The 24,776-nt window shown below is 44.5% G+C and overlaps 1 protein-coding gene across 2 annotated transcripts in view; it reads left to right on the top strand.

Annotated features, from left to right (window-relative positions):
* The window catches only part of LOC110525346 (apoptosis-inducing factor 3-like), a 32,954-nt gene extending 11,570 nt beyond the window's left edge, over positions 1-21,384 (top strand). Inside the window, exons 2-20 of one of the 2 annotated variants that reach the window (XR_016496519.1) lie at positions 1,246-1,469; positions 5,297-5,516; positions 8,676-8,785; positions 10,485-10,594; positions 10,702-10,746; positions 10,845-10,938; positions 11,588-11,700; positions 12,226-12,312; positions 12,575-12,666; positions 12,798-12,928; positions 13,275-13,390; positions 14,184-14,266; positions 14,752-14,815; positions 15,219-15,295; positions 15,594-15,711; positions 15,866-15,964; positions 16,464-16,539; positions 16,749-16,853; positions 18,917-21,384. Coding sequence is in view for 1 of the 2 variants with exons in the window: in XM_036979484.2 (XP_036835379.1) it covers positions 1,439-1,469; positions 5,297-5,516; positions 8,676-8,785; positions 10,485-10,594; positions 10,702-10,746; positions 10,845-10,938; positions 11,588-11,700; positions 12,226-12,312; positions 12,575-12,666; positions 12,798-12,928; positions 13,275-13,390; positions 14,184-14,255; positions 14,752-14,815; positions 15,219-15,295; positions 15,594-15,711; positions 15,866-15,964; positions 16,464-16,539; positions 16,749-16,853; positions 18,917-18,956 (1,800 nt within the window). In the remaining variant the exon portion in view is untranslated. The remainder of the gene's footprint in view (positions 1-1,245; positions 1,470-5,296; positions 5,517-8,675; positions 8,786-10,484; positions 10,595-10,701; positions 10,747-10,844; positions 10,939-11,587; positions 11,701-12,225; positions 12,313-12,574; positions 12,667-12,797; positions 12,929-13,274; positions 13,391-14,183; positions 14,267-14,751; positions 14,816-15,218; positions 15,296-15,593; positions 15,712-15,865; positions 15,965-16,463; positions 16,540-16,748; positions 16,854-18,916) is intronic. The other variant, XM_036979484.2, reaches the window with a different exon arrangement.
* Positions 21,385-24,776: the final 3,392 nt, after the last annotated feature.

The following is a 24,776-nucleotide window of genomic DNA, read 5'->3' as shown; positions in this document are numbered from 1 at the left end:
TCTTAAAGGTAGCTCTACTGTAGCTTAACTTATTCCAGTGTGAAGTAATTGGTAGCTTTGTAAACTGTATTTTCAAAGTAGGTTCCCCAACACTGAAGACAAGTGTAGAAAACAAGGGGCAACCTTTTCTCAGCCTTACATTGTTGCCAAGTGTTGCTGGAGGGAAGAGCACACAGGAATAGTACTAGAAGCCGCTTAGTTCTATACCACCTCAGAGAACCAAGTTAGGGCCTCTCTACAGGTTGACGGACAATTACACACCCTCTCCTTTTCAAACGGCAGTTGAAAAATGCCATTGAGAGCACTGTGGATGGGGCTGTGAATGCTAATGGGTGTTAATGAGTGCTAGGCTAGCCCTTTAACTACCACAGTGGCCATTCCAGGACTTTGTCCATGTTTCTCAGCATCATGACTGGCATCATGAATGCATAGTAGTTCATTGTACCATTTCTAAGCCATGGTTGATATAAGTGGCTAATCTTCACGTGATATTATCTCAATTTCTTCGGAAAAATATGAAAATATAAAGTTTTCCTAATGTTGATATCAACTATTTGGTATCCTTAGGCAAACTCACAAACTGTACGTATTTCAATGACTAAAATGGGTAGTGGTTCACAAATGCAAACACACCACACACACACCACTCTATACAGAGGAACTCTAAAAAACACAAGTAGTCATGTGAGAAACTTTTAGAACTGTGTAGTCAGCCTGGTCTCATAGAATAGACGTAAAATTATTATGACATGTCACGTTTGGTATGGCTGCATAAGACAGAAGGTTACTTAAGGCAAAAACGAAAGTAGGGTGGTTGGTTGGGGTGGATGGGTGAGGTTATAACGTGAACGTTTAGTAACCCAAAGGTTGTGTGTTCATTTTAGCTTATTGGTAAATTTAGCTAACGTTAGCGTTAGCCACCTAGCCACCGACAACAAATTGGAATTCCTAACATATCATAGGTTTGCCAAATTTGTAACATATTGTACGAGTTGGAATTTATTACTTATTGTATGAAGTGCAATTTGTAACATATCATATGAAATGAAAGATGGACATCCACAAATTAATGCATACCATATGAAACGTAACATATCATACTAATTTACATTTACTACGTTAAGTCCAGGTTGGTGTAGTGGTGCTGTTTGATGGTTGGGCTTTTGTAATCTCCCAATTTCTCCCTCGACCAGCCTCCACTGGGCTTTTCAGCCACTCAGCTTTGTTCACTCTTCCTTCTCCCAGGTGGTGATGTGGGAGAGCTGATGTCTACAATGGCTGACCTGGATCTGCACCTGCACATACTGATACCCCCGTTTCAACACTGTCGTGGTTACCTCCCGACCCAGCAGCCCAACCCCAGGATCTGACCCCGTCTCTTCCTCACCTCCCCTGGGCTTCCTCCAGCCAGGCCTCCTGGATCTACCCTGGGCCCATAATGGGAGGATGCCTCTCCAAAAGCAAGCCAGGTGAACACTATCTCCACCAACCCACTGTTCTCCTTCTCTCCGTCCTACCCCCGTCCTCCTCATCTCCGTCCTACCCCCGTTCTCCTCCTCTCCGTCCTACCCCCCGTTCTCCTTCCCTCCATCCTAGCCTCTGTTCTCCTACTCTCCGTCCTACCCCCCATTCTCCTTCCCTCCGTCCTACCCCCATTCTCCTACTCTCCGTCCTACCCCCGTTCTCCTCCTCTCCGTCCTACCCCTGTTCTCCTCCTCTCCGTCCTACCCCCCGTTCTCCTTCCTTCCCTCCATCCTACCCCCCCCCCCGTTCTCCTCCTCTCCGTCCTACCCCCCCGTTCTCCTTCCCTCCGTCCTACCCCCCCGTTCTCCTTCCCTCCGTCCTACCCTCTGTTCTCCTTCCCTCCGTCCTACCCCCGTTCTCCTTCCCTCCTTCCTACCCCCGTTCTCCTTCCCTCCGTCCTACCCTCTGTTCTCCTTCCCTCCGTCCTACCCCCGTTCTCCTTCCCTCCTTCCTACCCCCGTTCTCCTTCCCTCCGTCCTACCCCTGTTCTCCTTCCCTCCGTCCTACCCCTGTTCTCCTTCCCTCCGTCCTACCCCCTGTTCTCCTTCCCTCCATCCTACCCTCTGTTCTCCTTCCCTCCGTCCTACCCTCTGTTCTCCTTCCCTCCGTCCTACCCTCTGTTCTCCTTCCCTCCGTCCTACCCTCTGTTCTCCTTCCCTACGTCCTACCCCCATTCTCCTCCTCTCCGTCCTACCCCCGTCCTCCTTCCCTCTGTCCTACCCTCCGTTCTCCTTCCCTCCGTCCTACCCCTGTTCTCCTTCCCTCCTTCCTACCCCCGTTCTCCTCCTCTCCGTCCTACCCCTCCGTTCTCCTTCCCTCCGTCCTACCCCTGTTCTCCTTCCCTCCGTCCTACCCCTGTTCTCCTTCCCTTCTTCCTACCCCCTGTTCTCCTTCCCTCCTTCCTACCCCCGTTCTCCTCCTCTCCGTCCTACCCCTCCGTTCTCCTTCCCTCCGTCCTACCCCTGTTCTCCTTCCCTCCGTCCTACCCCTGTTCTCCTTCCCTCCGTCCTACCCCCTGTTCTCCTTCCCTCCATCCTACCCTCTGTTCTCCTTCCCTCCGTCCTACCCTCTGTTCTCCTTCCCTCCGTCCTACCCTCTGTTCTCCTTCCCGACGTCCTACCCCCATTCTCCTCCACTCCGTCCTACCCCCGTCCTCCTTCCCTCTGTCCTACCCTCTGTTCTCCTTCCCTCCGTCCTACTTCCTGCTCTCCTTCCGTCTGTCCTACCCCTTTCCAAATCCTGGAATAATTGGCATTTGTTCGCCAGCTATACAGTATATAGGTCATACAAACCCCTCTCCTGACTGCCTTTGTAGCATGGCGATTTGTGGAGGAGGAATTTTAATGCTCTCAATGGCATTGCCTTCAAGAGGATTACATAGTCAAATTTGAGTTTTAAATGTATGGCACAACGTATAACTGTTTCAAAGCAAACATATCACTGTTGCAATGCAGTCAGCTTGTTGAAGGCTGTGGTAGGTGCTGTAATCAAGCACATTACGTTTTTTATATCTTTGCTTGCTCCTAAAGCTTTGACTTAATAATGCTTTAGCTCTTATGGAGAGCAGTTTAAAAATAAATAAAAAATAAACATAATTTTCACAAAAACAACCACTGCAATACCATACTGGCAGCTAGTATTAATAAAGTGGAGGGGATAGGGAGCTTGTCTCCAGTTCTATAGGGGCAACTTTAGACTCACTGTAAAATGTCTAATTAGTCTTTAAGAAACAAGTGGGACCCTGAACGGAACCTTGGACACAGCAGTGATGAATACCAGTATAGTTGAGAAACTAAACCAGAAAAAAACTTTTACACAATGTTAGATAAATACATGTTTTTAATGTAGAATACAATATCACACCATCATTACTGTGTAAGTATTCCTGTAAGTACAATGTAAAAAGTATTGTAATTACTTAAACTATACAGTGCCTTGCGAAAGTATTCGGCCCCCTTGAACTTTGCGACCTTTTGCCACATTTCAGGCTTCAAACATAAAGATATAAAACTGTATTTTTTTGTGAAGAATCAACAACAAGTGGGACACAATCATGAAGTGGAAAGACATTTATTGGATATTTCAAACTTTTTTAACAATTCAAAAACTGAAAAATTGGGCGTGCAAAATTATTCAGCCCCTTTACTTTCAGTGCAGCAAACTCTCTCCAGAAGTTCAGTGAGGATCTCTGAATGATCCAATGTTGACCTAAATGACTAATGATGATAAATACAATCCACCTGTGTGTAATCAAGTCTCCGTATAAATGCACCTGCACTGTGATAGTCTCAGAGGTCCGTTAAAAGCGCAGAGAGCATCATGAAGAACAAGGAACACACCAGGCAGGTCCGAGATACTGTTGTGAAGAAGTTTAAAGCCGGATTTGGATACAAAAAGATTTCCCAAGCTTTAAACATCCCAAGGAGCACTGTGCAAGCGATAATATTGAAATGGAAGGAGTATCAGACCACTGCAAATCTACCAAGACCTGGCCAAATTCAGTTATATGTGTATTAAAGTAGTCAAAAGTTTAGTATTTGGTCCCCTAAAACAGCGAGACTAGAGACAAAACAACAACAAATGTGTCACTGTCCCAATACTTGGAGCTCACTATACATCAATCAACATTCTGACTTCAGCATGGAGCATATGGTTGAGTAAGCTATCAATTTATGGATTCAGAATTGCCCTGGTCAGTGGATGTGATTTTATGATCTGAGAATCAAAAGAAAAGAGAATATCAACATTTAAAATATCCCTATAACAAATCGAATACACAATGTGAATTCTCTTACATAAGGTCCTAGTTGAAGATCCCATATGAGTCTGGGGATGGATGCCTCTCCCCCTTTCCTCTCCTGTGATTGCAGTCACTCTCATGATTTTCCATTGATTTTAATTAAGACTCGCTCAGCAGGTCAAAATTCCAGCCAGATTATCGTGTAGGAACCGGAGGGTCAGCACATTTCTACTGCCGAAGAGATAAATCTGGCTGCAGTGAAAACGGGTTGCACAACCACCTCTTCAAATGCAGAAATACAAACACCAGAGGCAACTTATCAGATGTCATCAAATGCCTCAGGGGGCGCCTCACAACAAATAAACCCAAACATCCACTTAGGCCTGTCCTTGTGTATGTGTGTTATTTCAGCAAATATCAAATGCATGGTGTAGTGATCCTAAATATATGCTATAAAGCTCTCAAGATTGCCACAGTAAATTTGCCCCATGTTTTTTTTTAAATCTCATAAAGTATTTTCATGGTCATGTCAGTTCCATTCGATGCAGAACTCTTCTCCGTGGGGAGTCTGACGCTGAGCGCTGCAATCAAAGGAAACATTTATATGAGTATCAGTGGCTGCTAGTGACTTAAAGTTGAGGAGGATGATGGGTAAAAGTTGTGAACTAAAAACAAGGGAATACATTTTTTTTAAATGTCAGTTACTGGGCAAACATCAGCCTGAAAAGGGTGGTGTTTTCCTAGTGGTCTGTGGTCTGTATTCTGCAGTTTTGCTAATGGTCTGTGGTTTGTGTTCTGCAGTATTGCTACTGGACTGTGGTCTGTGTCCTGTAGTTTTGCTAATGGTCTGTGGTTTGTGTTCTGCAGTATTGCTGCTGGTCTGTGGTTTGTGTTCTGCAGTATTGCTACTGGTCTGTGGTCTGTGTCCTGCAGTTTTGCTAATGGTCTGTGGTTTGTGTTCTGCAGTATTGCTACTGGTCTGTGGTCTGTGTCCTGCAGTTTTTCTAATGGTCTGGGGTCTGTGTCCTGCAGTTGAGGTGAAGGTGGAGCTAACCCTTCTGGGCAAAGAAAAGGATCCAGGTGTGAAGTCCGCCAATGGAAAGGCGAGCCCCTTTTCTGACTGCAGACCCAACGGAGCACTGGAACACTGCTCCGATGAGGACTCCGCCGCTGCCGCCCCCCTCAGGCTCTACAAACCCCGTGATTACCTGGAGGCCTCCGTGTGTCATGTCAAGGACCTGGAAAATGGACAGTAAGGCCAAACAAAAGACAATGTACAGTGCATTCGGAAAGTATTCACTCTCGTTGACTTTTTCCACATTTTGTTACGTTACAGCTTTATTCTAAAATTGATCAAAATGTTTTTCCTTATCAATCTACAAACAATACCCCATAATGAAAATGCGAAAACAGGTTTTTAGATTAAAAAAATGAACAGAAATACCTTATTTACATAAGTATTCAGACCCTTTGCTATGAGACTCGAAATTGAGCTCATCCAGTTTTGGTGGATCCAGTTTCTATTGATCATCCTTGAGATGTTTCTACAACATGATTGGAGTCCACCAGTGGTAAATTCAATTGATTGGGCATGATTTGGAAAGGCGCACACCTGTCTATATACTGTAAGGTCCCATAGTTGACAGTGCATGTCAGAGCAAAAATCAAGCCATGAGGTTGAAGGAATTGTCCATAGAGCTCCGAGACAGGATTGTGTTGAGGCACAGACCTGGGGAAGGGTACCAAAACATTTCTGCAGCGTTGAAGGTCCCCAAGAACAGAGTGGCCTCCATCATTCTTAAATGGAAGAGGTTTGGAACCACAACGACTCTTCATAGATCTGTCCTGCCAGCCAAACTGAGCAATCAGGAGAGAAGGGCCTTGGTCAGGGAGGTGAACAAGAACCTGATGGTCAATCAGAGTTCCTCTGTGGAGATGGGAGAACCTTCCAGAAGGACAACCATCTCATCATCACTCCATCAATCAGGCCTTCATGGTAGAGTGGCCAGACGGAAGCCACTCCTCACTAAAAGGCACATGACAGCCTGCTTGGAGTTTGCCAAAAGGCACCTAAAGACTATCAGACCATGAGAAACAAGATTCTCTGATCTCATGAAACCAAGATGGAATTCTTTGGCCTGAATGCCAAGTGTCACATCTGGAGGAAACCTGGCACCATCCCTATGGTGAAGCATGGTGGTGGCAGCATCATGCTGTGGGGATGATTTTCAGTGGCAGGGACTAGGAGACTAGTCAGGATTGAGGGAAAGTTGAATGGAGGAAAGTACAGAGAGATCCTTGATGAAAACCTACTCCAGAGCGCTCATGACCTAAAACTGGGGCGAATCGAACATCTGAAATCGAATCAAAATCAAATCAAATTTTATTGGTCACATACACATGGTTAGCAGATGTTAATGCGAGTGTAGCGAAATGCTTGTGCTTCTAGTTCTGACAGTGCAGTAATATCTAACAAGTAATCTAACAATTCCCCAACAACTACCTAATACACACAAATCTAAAAGGGGTGAATGAGAATATGTACATATAAATATATGGATGAGCGATGGCCGAGCAGCATAGGCAAGGTGCAATAGATGGTATAGAATACAGTATATACATATAATATGGGTAATGTAAGATATGTAAACATTATTAAAGTGCCATTATTTAAAGTGACGAGTGATCCATTTATTATTCAAGTGGCCAATGATTGGGTCTCCATGTAGGCAGCAGCCTCTCTGAGTTAGTGATTGCTGTTTAGCTGTCTGATGGCCTTGAGATAGAAGCTGTTCCTCAGTCTCTTGGTACCAGCTTTGATGCACCTGCACTGACCTCACCTTCTGGATGGTAGTGGTGTGAACAGGCACAGGCAGTGACTCGAGTGGTTGTTGTCCTTGATGATCTTTTTGGCCTTCCTGTAACATTGGGTACTATAGGTGTCATAGAGGGCAGGTAGTTGCCCTGGGTGATTCCTTGTGCAGACCGCACCACCCTCTGGAGAGCCTTGCGGTTGAGGGCGTTGCAGTTGCCGTACCAGGCTGTGATACTGCCCGACAGGATGCTCTCGATTGTGCATCTGTAAAAGTTAGTCAGAGTTTTGGGCGCTGTTGTGCCTTCTTCACCACACTGTCTGTGTGGGTGGACCTTTTCAGTTTGTCTGTGATGTGTACGCCGAGGAACTTAAAACTTTCCACCTTCTCCACTGCTGTCCCTTCGACATGGATAGGAGGGTGCTCCCTCTGCTATTTCCTGAAGTCCACGATCATCTCCTTTGTTTTGTTGACGTTGAGTTAGAGGTTGTTTTCTCAACACCACACTCCGAGTGCCCTCACCTCCTCCCTGTAGGCTGTCTCGTCATTGTTGGTAATCAAGCTCACTACTGTTGTGTCGTCTGCAAACTTGATGATTGAGTTGGAGGCGTGCATGGCCAAGCAGTCATGGGTGAACAGGGAGTACAGGAGGGGGCTTAGTACGCACCCTTGTAAGACCCCAGTGTTGAGGGTCAACAAAGTGGAGGTGTTGTTTACTACCTTCACCACCTGGGGGCGGCCCGTCAGAAAGTCCAAGACCCAATTGCACAGGGCAGGGTTGTGACCCAGTGACTCCAGCTTAATGATGGGCTTGGAGGGTACTATGGTGTTGAATGCTGAGCTGTAGTCAATGAACAGCATTCTTACATAGGTATTCCTCTTGTCCAAATAGGATAGGGCAGTGTGCAGTGTGATAGCTATTGCATCGTCTGTGGACCTGTTGGGGCGGTGTGCACACTGAAGTGGGTCTTGGGTGGCCGGTAAGATAGTGGTGATATGATCCTTGACTAGTCTCTCAAAGCACTTCACGATGACAGAAGTGAGTGCTACGGGGCGGTAGGCATTTAGTTCAGTTATCTGAGAGAGACCTGACAATAGCTGGAGAGACCTGAAAATGGCTGTGCAGCGACCCTCCCCATCCAACCTGACAGAGCTTGAGAGGATCTGTAGAGAAAAACATGAGAAACTCCCCAAATACAAGTGTGCTAAGCTTGTAGTGTCATACCCAAAAAGACTTGAGGCTGTAATCTCTGCCAAAGGAGCTTTAAGAAAGTACTGAGTAAATGGGTCTGAATTTATTTATGTAAATGTGATATTTCAGATTTTTTTATTTTAATAAATTTGCAACAATTTCAAACACCTGTTTTTGCTTTGTCATCAAGGGATATTGTGGATTAATTAGAACAAACAATTTAATCCATTTTGGAATAAGGCTGTAACGTAACAAAATGTGAAAAAAGTCAAGGGGTCTGAATACTGAAATTTGTATGGCTGGAACCTGTCATTATTTCCCCTTGCCTCACAATTTTTGTCCCTTCCTGTGTGTGTGCGTGCGTTCGTGTGTGTGTGTGTCTGTGTGTGCACTTATTCCTGTTTAGGATGAGAGAGGTTGATTTGGGAAGTGGCAGAGCGCTGCTCATTAAAGAACATGGAGAGTTTTCTGCAATGGGGCACAAGTGCCCGCATTATGGGGCACCACTGGTCAAAGGTGAGTCCCGTTCTGCATTGTTTTCTTTTTTTTGTGGAATATTGGTATGAAAATTCATATTTTTGCTGTCTTATCAAGTTCTGAGATGGATTGGTGATACAATGGGATGTACAGTACCAGTCAAAAGTTTGGACACACCTACTCATTCAAGGGTTTTTCTATAGTTTTCTATTTTCTATTGTATGTAGCATAATAGTGAAGACATCAAAACTATGAAATAACACATATGGAATCATGTAGTAACCAAGAAAAGTATTAAACAAATCAAAATATATTTTAGATTTTAGATTCTTCAAAGTAGCCTCCCTTTGCCTTGATGACAGCTTTGCACACTCTTGGCATTCTCTCAACCAGCTTCATCTGGAATGCTTTTCCAACAGTCTTGAAGGAGTTCCCACATATGCTGAGCACATGTTAGCTGCTTTTCCTTCACTCTGCAGTCCAACTCATCCAAAACCATCTCAACTGGGTTGAGGTCAGGTGATTGTGAAGGCCAGGTCATCTGATGCAGCACTCCATCACTTTCCTTCATGGTCAAATAGCCCTTACACAACCTGGAGGTGTGTTGGGTCATTGTCCTGTTCAAAAACAAATAATAGTTCCACTAAGCACAAACCAGATGGGATGGAGTATAGCTGCAGAATGCTGTGGTAGCCATGCTGGTTAAATGTGCCTTGAATTCTAATTAAATCACATACAGTGTCACCAGCAAAGTACCCCCACACCATCACACCTCCTCCTCCATGCGTCACGGTGGGAACCACACATGCGGAGTTCATCTACTCACCTACTCATCGTCTGACAAAGACACAGTGTTTGGAACCAAAAATCTCAAATTCGGACTCATCAGACCAAAGGACAGACTTGGCCCAAGCAAGTCTCTTCTTCTTATTGGTGTCCTTTGGGTGGTTTCTTTGCAGCAATTCGACCATGAAGGTCTGATTCATTCAGTCTCCTCTGAACAGTTGTTGTTGAAATGTGTCTGTTACTTGAACACTGAGAAGCATTTATTTGGGCTGCAATTTCTGAGGCTGGTAACTCTGAAGAAACGTATCCTCTGCAGCAGAGGTAACTCTGGGTCTTCCTTTCCTGTGGCGGTCTTCGTGAGCCAGTTTCATGATTGGCTCGATGGTTTTTGCGACTGCACTTGAAGAAACCTTTAAAGTTCTTCGCATTTTCCAGGTTGACTGAAAATGTGACTGACCTTCATGTCTTAAAGTACGGATGGACTGTCGTTTCTCTTTGCTTATTTGAGATCTTTTTGCCATAATATGGACTTGGTCTTTTACCAAATAGGGCTATCTTCTGTATACCACCCCTACCTATTCACTACACAACTGATTGGCTCAAATGCATTAAGAAGGAAAGAAATTCCACAAATTAACTTTTAACACGGTACCTGTTAATTGAAATGCATTCCAGGTGACTACCTCACGAAGCTGGTTGAGAGAATGACAAGAGTGTGCAAAGCTGACATCAAGACCAAAGGGTGGCTACATTGAAGAGTCTTAAATATAATATATATTTTGATTTGTTTAACACTTTTTTGGTTATTTCATGATTCCTTGCGTGTTATTTCATATTGTTGATGTCTTCACTATTCTACAATGTAGAAAATAGTAAAAAATAAGGAAAAATCCTTGAATGAGTAGGTGTGTCAAAACATTTGACTGGTACTGTATATCGTTGTGTGTTGCAGGTATTTTGTCCAAAGGCCACGTGCGTTGCCCCTGGCATGGAGCTTGTTTCAACATCGTTACAGGAGACATTGAGGAATTTCCTGGGCTTGACAGCCTGCCCACCTTCCAGGTGACCTTCCTCGTTCAGTTCGCAATGCCATTCACATTCCCTGCCTTCACATTCTCTCTAAGCATCGTCAAAACCGTGTACACATCGCTCATGTCTGTTTGCTTCAGGTTCGAGTTGAAAAGGACAAAGTGATAATTCGTGCTAACAAACAGGTAAAGACACTCTGGGACTATTTAGAATAGATCATTGTGCCAAATCAACTGATCCCCCTTTGATGACCTGTGGCCTGGCAAACATTTCTTTCTTCCAGGATCTTCAGTCACAGAAGAGGTCAAAAGCAATGGCCCGATGTTCAGCAGTTAACTCCAGCACTGGCTTCAGCCAGGTCCTTATCGTTGGATCAGGTGAGTTGGCCGTTGAGCATCTCCTTACACTCACACACTCAGGGATGGAAATTAAGCTAGCCCGCTAGCCCGTGGTTAGTAGTTTTCAGACCGGGCTAGAAGAAAATGTGTTCAACTTGCACACCGGAAACTGACATTTTGCCTTTTCAAATATTGCATGACACAAATTTTCAACCCGGCTAGTAAAAACTGTCAGTCTACTAGCCCGGCTGGCCAGTGCCCAAAATACTTAAGTTCCATTCCTGCATGCACCGCTGTTAAATAGAAGTCTGTTTATTTATGTTCAAACTATCGACTAGGACTTGAACCATACAGTATATTTTCAGTTCAGTATAGGTCCTGAGTATTCCAAAAAAAGGATAGATGACAGCAGCTCCCAAGAACTATTGCAGCAACACGGATGTTAGTTCATAGTGTATTTGTACTACAGTACACGTTTCAACTGTATGCTCTTAGTTTTAACATGCTCAAAGTGTTTTGTTCATGGTCACAACGCTCTAACATTGTCTGGTATGCCAAACTCAATCCACGCTCCAATTCACTACTATTGTTTCACTCAATAGTTATGGTAAAGGGAGCTTGGATTCAGTTTGGATAGCAAGGATCTAAGATCCTATGTAGACATTAAACAAGTGTCTTGTGTCTCCAGGTCCAGCAGGGCTGGTGTGCGCTGAGACATTGCGACAGGAAGGCTTCACTGATCGCATTGTCATGTGCACCATGGACAAACACCCACCCTATGACAGGCCTAAACTGAGTAAGGTTTGTACAGAGATCCAGAGCATACCACAGAGATGGTAAAAGGAATATCTCCATAAGGACTTAGTGACCATGAGGGTTCTTTAAGTTGACTATTCTTCTGGATACAAACAGTGTTGAAATTGCTGATGAAGGACTACCAGTTATGCCCTGCTGTATTTCGTAGCAGATTGAAAATTCTTCCCAGACATTTCATGCTCCAAAATACTTCCCATTGTGTTATTGCTAGTATTATTAACCCATCTTGAACCCATCTTTAGTCTGTAATCTTGGGATAATATTTGTCCCAGACAATGTAGAAATTTGGCCATGATATCTATGAGAAAATGGTTTGCTGACCTTGAGTTTCAAATTGTGATCATGTTAAAAATGAAACCGAAAAAATGTATGTTGCATTAGCATCGTAAAAGTGTCATTTCTTCACTGAATGTCACCAATAACATTTCAACTTAACAAACCTCACCACATAATCTCCAACCTGTGGTGTACTGTGCTGTGGTGCGGTGTAACTAACCATCTCCCCCTCAGTCCTTAGAGAGCACAGCAGAGCAGCTCCGGCTACGCTCCATAGACTTCCTCCAAGCCCATGACATCGAGTTGCTCACGGAGAAGGAGGTAAGACCTGAAACACTGATTATATTGGCTAAGTTTGAATCCACATCTGGGCTGTGTTCAGTGGGCAGTTTTCAAACAGATCAGGGAGTTGCTACCTGGTCGAACTTCTTCCAAGAACTTTTTTGTTTTTTCCGTTGCAAACTTATGTTAGTGTGCCCTACGTTCAGTAGGGTCTCAGAGCGGCAATGAAGTGGTATGGATTCCCTTGGTGACACCCTGGCCATATGTTCTCTTTCTAACTGGGATGTTTGGATGTCAATAGGCTGTGGCAGTGGACGTCAAGACGAGGGCTGTGACTTTTCAAGACGACTCTAGAATGGAATACAGGAAGCTTTTCATTGCCACAGGAAGCAAGTGAGGAGTAACCGTAAATTGTCTTTGGTTGAATGCAAATAAATGGAATTCAATTATCTTCTTGTTGATATGACCAGTTGTGACTCATTGTTCTGTAGACACTGATATACCCATATTTTGTCTATTGTAAGACCCAAGCTGATGAACTACAAAGGCCAGGACGTTAGGAATGTGTTTCACCTCCGAACCCCTGAAGATGCTAACAGCGTAGCGAGGCTGGCCAACAACAAGAATGCTGTGATTGTGGGAACATCATTTGTTGGTGAGAGAGATGACAGGCATGCAGTAGATAAAATCAATCAATCAATCAATCAAATGTATTTTATATAGCCCTTCGTACATCAGCTGATATCTCAAAGTGCTGTACAGAAACCCAGCCTAAAACCCCAAACAGCAAGCAATGCAGGTGAAGAAGCACGTAAAACAGTCACATATTCCCTTTTCAAAGGAATGTTGATCTATAAGCCTTAAAGGGTTTAGGACGACTACATTAAGTTGTACTTTGTTGAACAGTTGTTTGGAACCTTTGTTTTGATAGATGTGCTACAATTACAGTAGTACTATCTGTAAATGTGTGCATGTGTAATCGTCTGTATTCTCTGCATTAGGTATGGAGGTGGCTGCTGCTCTCACCGACAAGGCCCACTCTGTCTCCATCATTGGGATAGAAGCAATCCCTTTCCGGAAAGCTCTGGGGGAGAAAGTAGGGAAAGCCATAATGAAGGTAGGGACCCACCCCTGAGAAATCAGGCTCTATGTCAGCCCTACTACCTCTAGAACAGCTTAATCTGCATTTCTACTCAGAGAAACGTATCATTTAAATGTGAATCATGTTCATTGGGCTCAATTCACCAGGCGCCACAAGGGAATATTTGGAGTATATTTTTATCGGTGCTCATGCACTTATTTAGACAATCAGATAGATATTGTCCACGAGTCCTGTTTTTTCAGGGGAGATTATAGTGTGTGTGTGTGTGTGTGTGTGTGTGTGTGTGTGTGTGTGTGTGTGTGTGTGTGTGTGTGTGTGTGTGTGTGTGTGTGTGTGTGTGTGCGTGTGTGTGTGTAGGATCTCAGCATGATAGGGTCTCAGCATGGTAACACTGCATGTTCCCTGCTGTTAAGATAAGGCAGAGGGAGACTGTCGATACAGTCATACCTTGTAATGCGTAATGTGTTTATAATCCATTATTAAGAAAGTATTCATAAGAAGCGTTACTGCCTACCCGCCAATTAACCATCGCCATTAATAACAGGCATATGGGAGATAAAAAATAAAAAAAGAAGTATATTTGTAGCTGAACACAATTTAGGCTAAACTTAACAAAAAGCTCAACTTTTTGAGAAGTAGTTTTGACCTTTGAACCTTAACCCAGTGCTATCTTTCTCTCTCTCTCTCTCTCTTTCTCTCTCTCTCTCTCTCTCTCTCTCTCTCTCTCTCTCTCTCACTCTCTCTCTCTCTCACCGTGTCTGCCTGTCTGTCTGCCTGTGTCTGCCTGTTTGTCTGACTGTCTTTTCAGTTGTTTGAGACGAACAGGGTGAAGTTCTACATGTTGAACGAGGTATCGGAGATGCTTGGCCATGATGGACAGGTATTCCGAAAGTGAGAGAAACAGCATAACATGCACAGATGGCTCTCTCCTTCCTTCTCTCTGCTGGCCAGTCAAGCCCACTTTTAGGCTTCGCCCAGATTCTCTACCATGCACACTTCCGTTATTGATTTCACCATGGTGGAAACTCCCTCTGCGAATGATTACACAAATCCATGATGGGAAGTGTGCAACGATACAATTGGGGAGAAGGGTGGAGAATGGGGATGCAGCCATTGAATGCTGATGAATGGGTGTGACTGACCCCGATGCACCACAGTGTGCCAACAAAAAGAAAGGACAAGCAGCCAAGATTACTACCAATTACAGCCTCCATTTGGATTGTGGCTCAGTAAAAAAGACTTGACAATACTGGTTTTGCAAAAAATATCTGAACTTTGTAGTCAGGAACGGAAGTAGTAAAACTGAGGGTAATCTATTGGTAATATAATGTGTGTTGCCTCACTGTTTTTGTCAATGTTGTTTTTATGTTCCACAGTTGAAAGAGGTGGTTCTGAAGAGTGGGAAAGTACTAAGGGCGGATGTGTGTGTCATTGGCACAGGTGAGGCAGCCAGCTCAGAGACACAAATGTGCGTTCAACAATAGCCTCCACTTTAGCAAACTCACTCCTATCAGTGGTGGTGCAGGAGTGTAGTAGAATTGATCCAACTCACACTCAGTCAATCAAATCAATCAAATGTATTTATAAAGCCCATTTTACATCAGCCAATGTCACAAAGTGCTGTACAGAAACCCAGCCTAAAACCCCAAACAGCAAGCAATGCAGATGTAGAAGCACGATGGCTAGGAAAACCTTTCTAGAAAGGCAGGAACCTAGGAAGAAACTTAGAGAGGAACCAGGCTCTGAGGGGTGGCCAGTCCTCTTCTGGCTTACAATAGCCATTGTTACTCTGCTTCCCGGTGGTGAATTAATGGTGGACTCTATCTATGTGGGACCCCTGCAGGGTCAGGACCAGCCACTGGCTTCCTGAAACAGAGTGGAGTTCACATGGATTCCAAGGGTTTCGTCCCCGTCAACAAGGTAGAAACTACAACACACGGCACTGTATGCACAACAATTATAATAACACACAAATACTTTGAATGTACTAATTTAATTTAAAATGAAATCAGTTCATAGAAACAATTAATTTCAGTGCCACTCTATTGCAATGTACAAGTGTTACTGTGTTATTTGCAGAGCTAGAGACCTGAGTTTTTCCTGACAGGGAAAATTGCAGTTATCCTCTAATTTGTCAGGTGGCTTGTCTACAAGTAAGAGATCCTCCTGATTTCCACATTGGCTCCTCTATTCTTCTGGATAACCCTCTATCCCTCAGACAATGCAGACCAACGTTGATGGTGTCTTTGCCGGAGGAGACATTGTGACGTTTCCTTTTCCGGGGCGGAGCAATAAGAAGGTGAACATCCCACACTGGCAAATGGCCCATGTGCATGGTAAGGGTTCATTTTTAAGGGCTAAGTATTACAGAGTAATGTGTTAAAGTGTGAGTTTTTCCCTAAGGTGTCAAACACTCAGCTGCATGTCTGGGGCTGGATTTGCAGTATATTGGTTTTTATGGGACCTTTTCTGTTTGTTTGGGATTGACAGGGAGAGCAGCAGCACTTGGCATGATGGGAAGACCCACTGAGATCAAAACAGTGCCCTATTTCTGGTCGGCCATGTTTGGGAAAAGCCTACGCTATGCAGGTAAACAAAGCCTCACTCCACAAGTAATATAATTTAATACCGGTAGGGTCATTTAGCAGATTATATCCGAAGCACATGGCAGAACTGTCAAAATGGACAGCGACACATCCATTCATTCATTATATGTGGCCTGTGCATGTATCCAAACCTCCACCATGGGGTTGCCAGCACCATGCACAGTCTAGCCCACTGAAACATTGGAAACTTTTTCACACACAAGTTATACAAGTTTTGTTTATGTACTGTGTGAATTGTTTGGGAAGTAATCTTAAAATAGTGAGTTGGTAAGACTACTACCAAAATTGCTCTCCTCCAAATGTCTCTGTTGAGAATGTAGCTCCAGTACTGCCACCTAGCTGTGAAGTCAGACACTGAGGGTTTTCAGTCATCATAGGATTCAGAAGTATGCCATCGTAATGGGTGTTGTGGTGGTGCTGTGATGGTGTGTTTACTCTTTTTACAGACCTACTTAAGAAAGTGCTTTTATTCTATTACCAAGGTTACGGGGATGGCTTTGATGACGTCATCATCCAAGGAGACGTGGACGAGCTGAAGTTTGTGGCATTTTATACCAGGTATGTGTCCAATAACAATTGTGGATATCTACTAAGATGCATTCAGCCATCGGCTCATGTTGTTTTGTAAAGGAAATCCTCTGTTTTGTTTTTGTCATGTTTTGTTTGTTCTTATATAATCCAGGAGTGTTTATCCTTACAACAGAATAAACTCTAGTAATCCTAGAGTTTTCCCTAAAAGTTATCTGGTTAATCTCTCCTACCTATAGGGGTGAGGAGGTGGTTGCCGTGGCCAGCATGAACTATGACCCCATTGTTTCCCGTGTGGCAGAGGTCTTAAGGTCTGGAAAGATGATTAGAAAGCGAGATGTGGAGTAAGTGCATTGGTCTTCAGTTGGGTCTGGGTGACAATGAGGTTATGTTCTTTACATTTTCCGAGGCTCACTATGAGCAAACACTGACCTCTATAAATGTTAACACATGATAAGTGATAACAGTGATAGATTTTTCCAATGTTAATAAGTAGAAGAGGGTTCACATATTTACCAGTGGGTGTCTGTCAGTTTGCTTGAAGGAAAGTTTTATGTATTTAAATGTTTTAAATTTCGTTAGTCCACTGTTGATACAACGCATGTCAGCGATCAAGTTTTCAAAATATAGGACTTTCAAAAAGCAAATTGTCACTTGCCACATCATCATGATGATATGATATGTTTGTTTGTGGATTTTTCCTTTAAGATACAGTACTGTAATGCTTTACTGTAAACCAGGGGTGTCAAACTAATTCCATGGAGGGCCTAGTCTCTGCAGGTTTTAGTTTTTTGCTTTCAATGCAGCCCTAGACAACCAGGTGTGGGGAGTACCTTACTAATTAGTGACCTTAATTCATCAATCAAGTACAAGGAAGGAGCGAAAACCCGTAGACACTCGTCCCTCCGTGGAATGAGTTTGACATCTGTGCTGTAAACAATATCTTACTTTCTCTAATGTAGATCCTTCATTTTTAATTGTCCATTCATACAATGAAGGCTGTTAATCCGACAACGCAACTACGAAAACTAAGAAAGCTAAGATGTCTTTCTTAATCTCAGTCTCCACTAACAATCCCTTCATGTGCAGACAATTACATTGATAGAACCCACAAGATACAATATACTGTAACTGCAATATTAAAGCTGATATAGCTCCTAAAATATATATACAGATTAATCTAAATAAATCCCTTCATGAAACGCTATACGATACGGCTGTGTGTGAAACGCTCTGTCAGAACACAATAATCAGCCTCAGCATGCTTATGCTATAATTAAGCAATAAGGCATGAGGGGGTATGGTATATGGCCAATATACCACGGCTAAGGGCTGTTCTTACGCAACGTGGAGGGCCTGGATACAGCCCTTAGCCGTGGTATATTGGCCATATACCACAAACCCCTGAGGTGCCTTATTGCTATAATAAACTGGTTACCAATGTAATTAGAGCAGTAAAAATAAGTGTTTTGTCATACCCGTGGTATAGTCTGATAGATGACCTGGAGCCAGACCCATTGGCTCCAGGTCATCTATAAGTCTTTGCTAGGAAAAGCTCAGCCTTATCTCAGCTCACTGGTCACGATAACAACACCCACCCGTAGCACGCGCTCCAGCAGGTAAATCTCACTGGTCATCCCCAAAGCCAGCACGTCCTTTGGCCGCCTTTCCTTCCAGTTCTCTGCTGCCAATGACTGGAACGAATTGCAAAAATCGCTGAATCTGGAGACTTATATTTCCCTCACTAACTTAAACATCTGCTATCTGAGCAGCTAACCGATCACTGCAGCTGTACATAGCCCATCTGTAAATAGCCCACCCAATCTACCTACCTCATACCTATATTGTTTTTATTTACTTTTCTGCTCTTTTGCACACCAGTATTTCTACTTGCACATCACCATCTGTTCATCTATCACTCCAGTGTTAATTTTCTAAATTGTAACTACTTCACTAATATGGCCTATTTATTGCCTTACCTCCTCACACCATTTGCACACACTGTATATAGATTTTTTTCTTCTATTGTACGCTTGTTTATTCCATGTGTAACTCTGTGTTGTTGTTTGTGTCACACTGCTTTGCTTTATCTTGGCCAGGTCGCAGTTGTAAATGAGAACTTGTTCTCAACTAGCTTACCTGGTTAAATAAAGGGGAAATAAATAAAAATAAAATATATATATATATATATATATATATATATATATATATATATATATACACACTACGGCTGTCAGCCAATCAGCATTCAGGTCTCGAACCACCCGGTTTAGTTCACTTCCAGTTTTACACTTTTGTTTTCTGTTGTTCAGAGCATATACTACATTATCCACATAATTATTGTCTAAACTGCATAATATGCACTCTGAGTGATGTTTTTTGTTGGTTCGTTTCCTCCGCATTGCAGGACAGGGGACATGTCTTGGTTGATAGACAAAGGGTCGTAGTGAGCGAGCCTCCACATCTCAGGCTCTCCGTGCATCTGGGGTCTCTTGGACACTAACTATGGTGCTGATGAGATGCTGTGCCATACTGTAGACATACAGCAGAAGACCCATGTCTGGGACTGTTGGAGTTGCTCCCCTGGAATCGAGACTGAGACGGTTCTACAGTGAACCTCCACGGTGATAGGCTGTACATACAGTAATCTTACCAAAAGCATGAACCATATATGGTGTTAACATGCTCCAATTCCGTAATGGAAGATCTGTGTCCTAATGCTACTTCACAGTGAAGCAATCCTGGATGCAGTCTCTTTGCTTCTGCATTATGTATCTACCTGTACACTTTTTTATAAGGGGCCAGATAGGGGTATTGGATTTTTTTGTACATGCAACTTTGTATATAGTTATAATTCTCAATACACTGTAAACAAAACAGTTCTAAACTGTAGTTTTCTAAGGTTGAGATGAAACTAATCTGGTTAAGTATGATCATGTGGGCTAAAACAGGCAATGTACAGTAGTTGAAATAATAGGATTTCTAATAGATTGTTCAGCCCCAACTCATAGAAGCAAATACATTGTTACCTATAAAAGCCACATAAAAACAATGCTTAGATTTGTCAGCTTTGCATTTGACCCTTAACTGCACAATGTTTGCCTCAAAGCCATGCAAACAGCCTGGTCTTATAGACTAGACATAACATAGTACGTGTAAATCTGGGATATTCAAATTAGTATGATATGTTATGTACGTTAAGTATAACGCGTTTAGCATTTTAGCAACTTTACAGGTACTTACTACTTTTTAGCTACTTTGCATGTTAGCTAACACTTCCCCTAGCCCTAACCTTAACCACTTAACATAACACCCAACCCTAACCTTAACCCTAGCTAACGTTAGACACCCAGCTAACATTAACATTAGCCACCTAGCCACCTAGCTAATGTTAACAATAACAAATTGGAATTCGTAACATATTGCATGAATTGCAATTCATAACATATCATACAAATTGTAATTTGACATCCACAAATTAAGAAATACCATACGAAACGTAACATATCATACTAATTGGAGTGTCCCGGATTTACATGTACTATGCTACGTCTACCCCTGAGTCCAGTGTGATGCAATGTATCATAACAAGATGAACTACACATAATCCATAGTTGTCTCTTTCCCCACCTGACACATAAATGCACAGGACACACACACACACACACACACGAAATCCTCACAAGATGCTCACAAATCACTCCTTTAAGGATGACAATGTACCTCTATTTATTGGTGGCACGTAGATTGCATAAATGAGAAATTGAAAGGTACTTTAATCTATGTTCATGCTTGCGCAATAGAATAACATGTCTGTGCTTTCTAAAAGGTAAATGACTGTTTTTCTTTTAGATATGGTAGTTTGGTAGTTCTGCTCTTTGTTACTAACTCAGGGAACTGAGGTTTGAGGCCTGGTCACATTGGGATTGGTCCCATTGCAAACACATTCATTTGTTTATTTTCTTTTCTTACCATATGTTAGTTTTCTGTATTTGAAGAGGTCTTGTTTTCAGAACTTGTTAATAATTCCCTTAGATGTGTAGAGGAGAAAGCATTTCCATCTCTATTTTGGCATGTTGAAGATTCCAAAATATTTAAGCCCAGAGGTGAAAGACATTTTTAAAAAAGTATTCTTCATACAGGGAAGATTAGAATGGTATTTTTTATAATAGAAACTTTGAAATAAAAGTCTTCAACTATTTTTTTCTGTACTACTCTGCATGTTTTGGAATTAAAGCTACATGTGCAGTGGGGTCCATAGTTATTGGCACCAGTTTTTAATAATCTAGCACCCTCTCCTTGCGAGGATAATGACTCTGAGCCTTTTTCTAAAATGTTTTATGAGATTGGAGAACATGTTTGGAGTGAGCTTAGACCATTCCTCCATACATAATCTTTCCAGATCCTTGATATCCTTTGCCTGCGCTTATGGACTGTCCTCTTCAATTCAAAACACAGGTTTTCAATGGGGTTCAAGTCCGGAGACTGAGATAGCCATTGGAAAATGTTTATTTTGTGGTCAATTAACCATTTATTTCTGGATTTTGATTCGTGCTTGGAGTCATTGTCTTGCTGGAAGATCCACTTGGGGCCAAGTTTCAGCCTCCTGGCAGAAGCAACCAGGTTTTTGGCTAAAATGACCTGGTACTTGGTAGTTCATGATGCCGTTGAGTAGAACTGTGAATTTCCAGAGACCTCGTGATACGATATAACATTCCTTAGGTGCCGATACCATATGTATTGCGCTTCTCATGATTCTATATGTATTGCGATTAGATACTCTGATTTTATTGCGATTCGATGTTCCAATCATATTGCTCGCCATCTGTCTGCTGAGTTTTGATTAGTCATAGAAATAAAAGTGCTGAAAACAAATTGTCTCCCTATTTAAAAGAAGATGGAGGACAAGCTATGGATGAAAAATACTGGAGTTTTGGCAAAGGTACAACCAACAAGCACAAAAATATTGCAATATTAAAAAAACTATATGATACAATAAATTGTCAAATTAATAACAATAATATGTAACTGTATCAATTTTTTCTCCCATCACTACCGTTGACCTTAACAAAGGCCCCAGGACCAGTTGAAGCAAAATAGCCCCATAACAGCAAAGATCTACCACCATATGTTACTGTAACGGCTTTCTTCCGCTGAAGGAGAAGAGGACCAAAATGCAGCGTGGTTAGTGTTCAACATCTTTAATATTGACGATAAACGAGAACACTACAAAATACAAAACAACAAAAGTGAAAACCGAAACAGTCCTATCTGGTGCAATGACACAAAGACAGAAGATAATCACCCACAAAATACCCAAAGAACATGGCTGCCTAAATATGGTTCCCAATCAGAGACAACGACAGACAGCTGCCTCTAATTGAGAACCAATCTAGGCAACCATAGACATACAAAACTACCTAGAAAGGACAGCCCTATAAACATGCAAAACTCCTAGACCAGACAAAACACATAAATCCCCCATGTCACACCCTTACCTAACCAAAATAATAAAGAAAACAAAGATAACTAAGGCCAGGGCATGACAGTACCCCCCCCCCCCCCCCCCCCCCCAAAGGTGCGTACTCCTGGCCGCACACCTAAATCCATTCCATAGGGGAGGGTCTGGGTGGGCATCTGTCCACGGTGGCGGCTCTGGCGCGGGACGTGGACCCCACTCCACCATAGTCTTTGTCCGCTTTAGTCTCTTCCTAGGAACGGCGACCCTCGCCGCCGACCTAGGATTGGCAACCCTACTAAAGGGCTCCACTCCACTAAACAAACTCCTCCGGACTGAGGGGCAGCTCCGGACTGAGAGGCAGCTCCGGACTGAGGGGCAGCTCCGGACTGAGGGGCAGCCCAGGACTGAGGGGCAGCCTAGGACTGAGGGGCAGCCCAGGACTGAAGGGCAGCCCAGGACTGAGGGGCAGCCCAGGACTGAGGGGCAGGCCAGGACTGAGGGGCAGGCCAGGACTGAGGGGTAGCCCAGGACTGAGGGGTAGCTCAGGACTGAGGGATAGCTCAGGACTGAGGGACAGCTCTGGCAGCTTCTGGCTGACTGACGGCTCTGGCAGCTCCTGGCTGACTGACGGCTCTGGCGGATCCTGGCTGAATGGCGCTGAATGGCGATGAATGGCTGAATGGCGGATCCTGGCTGAATGGCGGCTCAGGACAGGCGGGAGACTCTGGCGGCTCTGGACAGGCGGGAGACTCTGGCGGCTCTGGACAGGCGGGAGACTCTGGCGGCTCTGGACAAGCGGGAGACTCTGGCGGCTCTGGACAGGCGGGAGACTCTGGCGGCTCAGGACAGGCGGGAGACTCTGGCGGCTCAGGACAGGCGGGAGACTCTGGCGGCTCAGGACAGGCGGGAGACTCTGGCGGCTCAGAACAGGCGGGAGACTCTGGCTGCTCCTTGCAGACTGGCGGCTCCTTGCAGACTGGCGGGAGGCTCTGGCCGCTCAGGACAGGCGGGAGACTCTGGCGGCTCAGGACAGGCGGGAGACTCTGGCGGCTCCTTGCAGACCGGCGGCTCCTTGCAGACTGGCGGCTCTGGCGGCTCCTTGCAGACTGGCGGGAGACTCTGGCGGCTCAGGACAGGCGGGAGACTCTGGCGGCTCAGGACAGGCGGGAGACTCTGGCGGCTCAGGACAGGCGGGAGACTCTGGCGGCTCAGGACAGGCGGGAGACTCTGGCGGCTCAGGACAGGCGGGAGACTCTGGCGGCTCAGGACAGGCGGGAGACTCTGGCGGCTCAGGACAGGCGGGAGACTCTGGCGGCTCAGGACAGGCGGGAGACTCTGGCGGCTCAGGACAGGCGGGAGACTCTGGCGGCTCTGGACAGGCGGGAGACTCTGGCGGCTCTGGACAGGCGGGAGACTCTGGCGGCTCTGGACAGGCGAGGCGCACTGTAGGCCTGGTGCGTGGTGCCGGCACTGATGATACTGGGCCGAGGACACGCACCTCAGGGCGAGTGCGGGGAGTAGGAACAGGGAGTACTGGGCTCTGGATACGCACAGGAAGCCTGGTGCGGGGGCTGCCACCGGAGGGCTGGTGCGTGTAGGTGGCACTGGATAGACCGGACTGGTCAGGTGCACTGGAGCACCGAGCCTGCCCAACCTTACCTGGCTCGATGCCCACTCTAGCCCGGCCGATACTAGGAGCTGGAATGTACCGCACCGGGCTATGCACCCACACTGGAGACACCGTGCGCTCCACAGCATAACACGGTGCCTGCCCGGTCCCCCTCGTTCTCCGGTAAGCACAAGAAGTTGGCGCAGGTCTCCTCCCTGGCTTCGCCATACTCCCTGTGTGCCACCCCCCAATACATTTTTGGGGCTGACTCTCGGGCTTCCAGCCCTGCTTCCGTGCTGCCTCTTCAAACCGTCGCCTCTCCGCTTTGGCTGCCTCCAGCTCTGCCTTGGGTCGGCGATATTCCCCCGGCTGCGTCCAGGGTCCATCTCCATCCAGTAAGTCCAATAGTCCTGATTGCGCTGCTCCTCCTGCCGCTGCCTGTCACCACGCTGTTTGGTCCTGTTTTGGTGGGTGATTCTGTAACGGTTTTCTTCTGCTGAAGGAGAGGAGGACCAAAATGCAGCGTGGTTAGTGTTCAACATCTTTAATATCAACGATAAACGAGAACACTACAAAATACAAAACAACAAAAGTGAAAACCGAAACAGTCCTATCTGGTGCAATGACACAAAGACAGAAGACAATCACCCACAAAATACCCAAAGAACATGGCTGCCTAAATATGGTTCCCAATCAGAGACAACGACAGACAGCTGCCTCTAATTGAGAACCAATCTAGGCAACCATAGACATACAAAACTACCTAGAAAGGACAGCCCTATAAACATACAAAACCCCTAGACCAGACAAAACACATAAATCCCCCATGTCACACCCTGAAATAAACAAAATAATACAGAAAACAAAGATGACTAAGGCCAGATGCTTCTGTTTTTCAACACCAAAACCACCACTGGTGTGCGTGGCCAAAGAACTCTATTTTCATGTCATCTGACCATAGCACCAGTTCCAATCCAAGTGCCAATGCCATTTATCAAAATCCAGGCGGTGCTGTGATCTCATATAAATACATTAAAAAAATTACCTGGTTGTCTCTGCCAGGAGGCTGACACTGGCTGCAAGTGGATCTTCTAGCGAGACAATAACCGCAAGCACACATCAAAATCCACAAAAAACTGATAATTGACCACAAAATCTACATTTTGAATGGCAATCTCAGTCCTCTGACTTGAATCC

The sequence above is a fragment of the Oncorhynchus mykiss genome, chromosome 6, assembly GCF_057628025.1.
Source record: "Oncorhynchus mykiss isolate SJ-2025 chromosome 6, ASM5762802v1, whole genome shotgun sequence".
Lineage (NCBI taxonomy): Eukaryota > Metazoa > Chordata > Actinopteri > Salmoniformes > Salmonidae > Oncorhynchus > Oncorhynchus mykiss.
The sequence above is the reverse complement of the archived record's forward strand: the minus strand, read 5'-3'. Positions and strand labels throughout refer to the sequence as shown.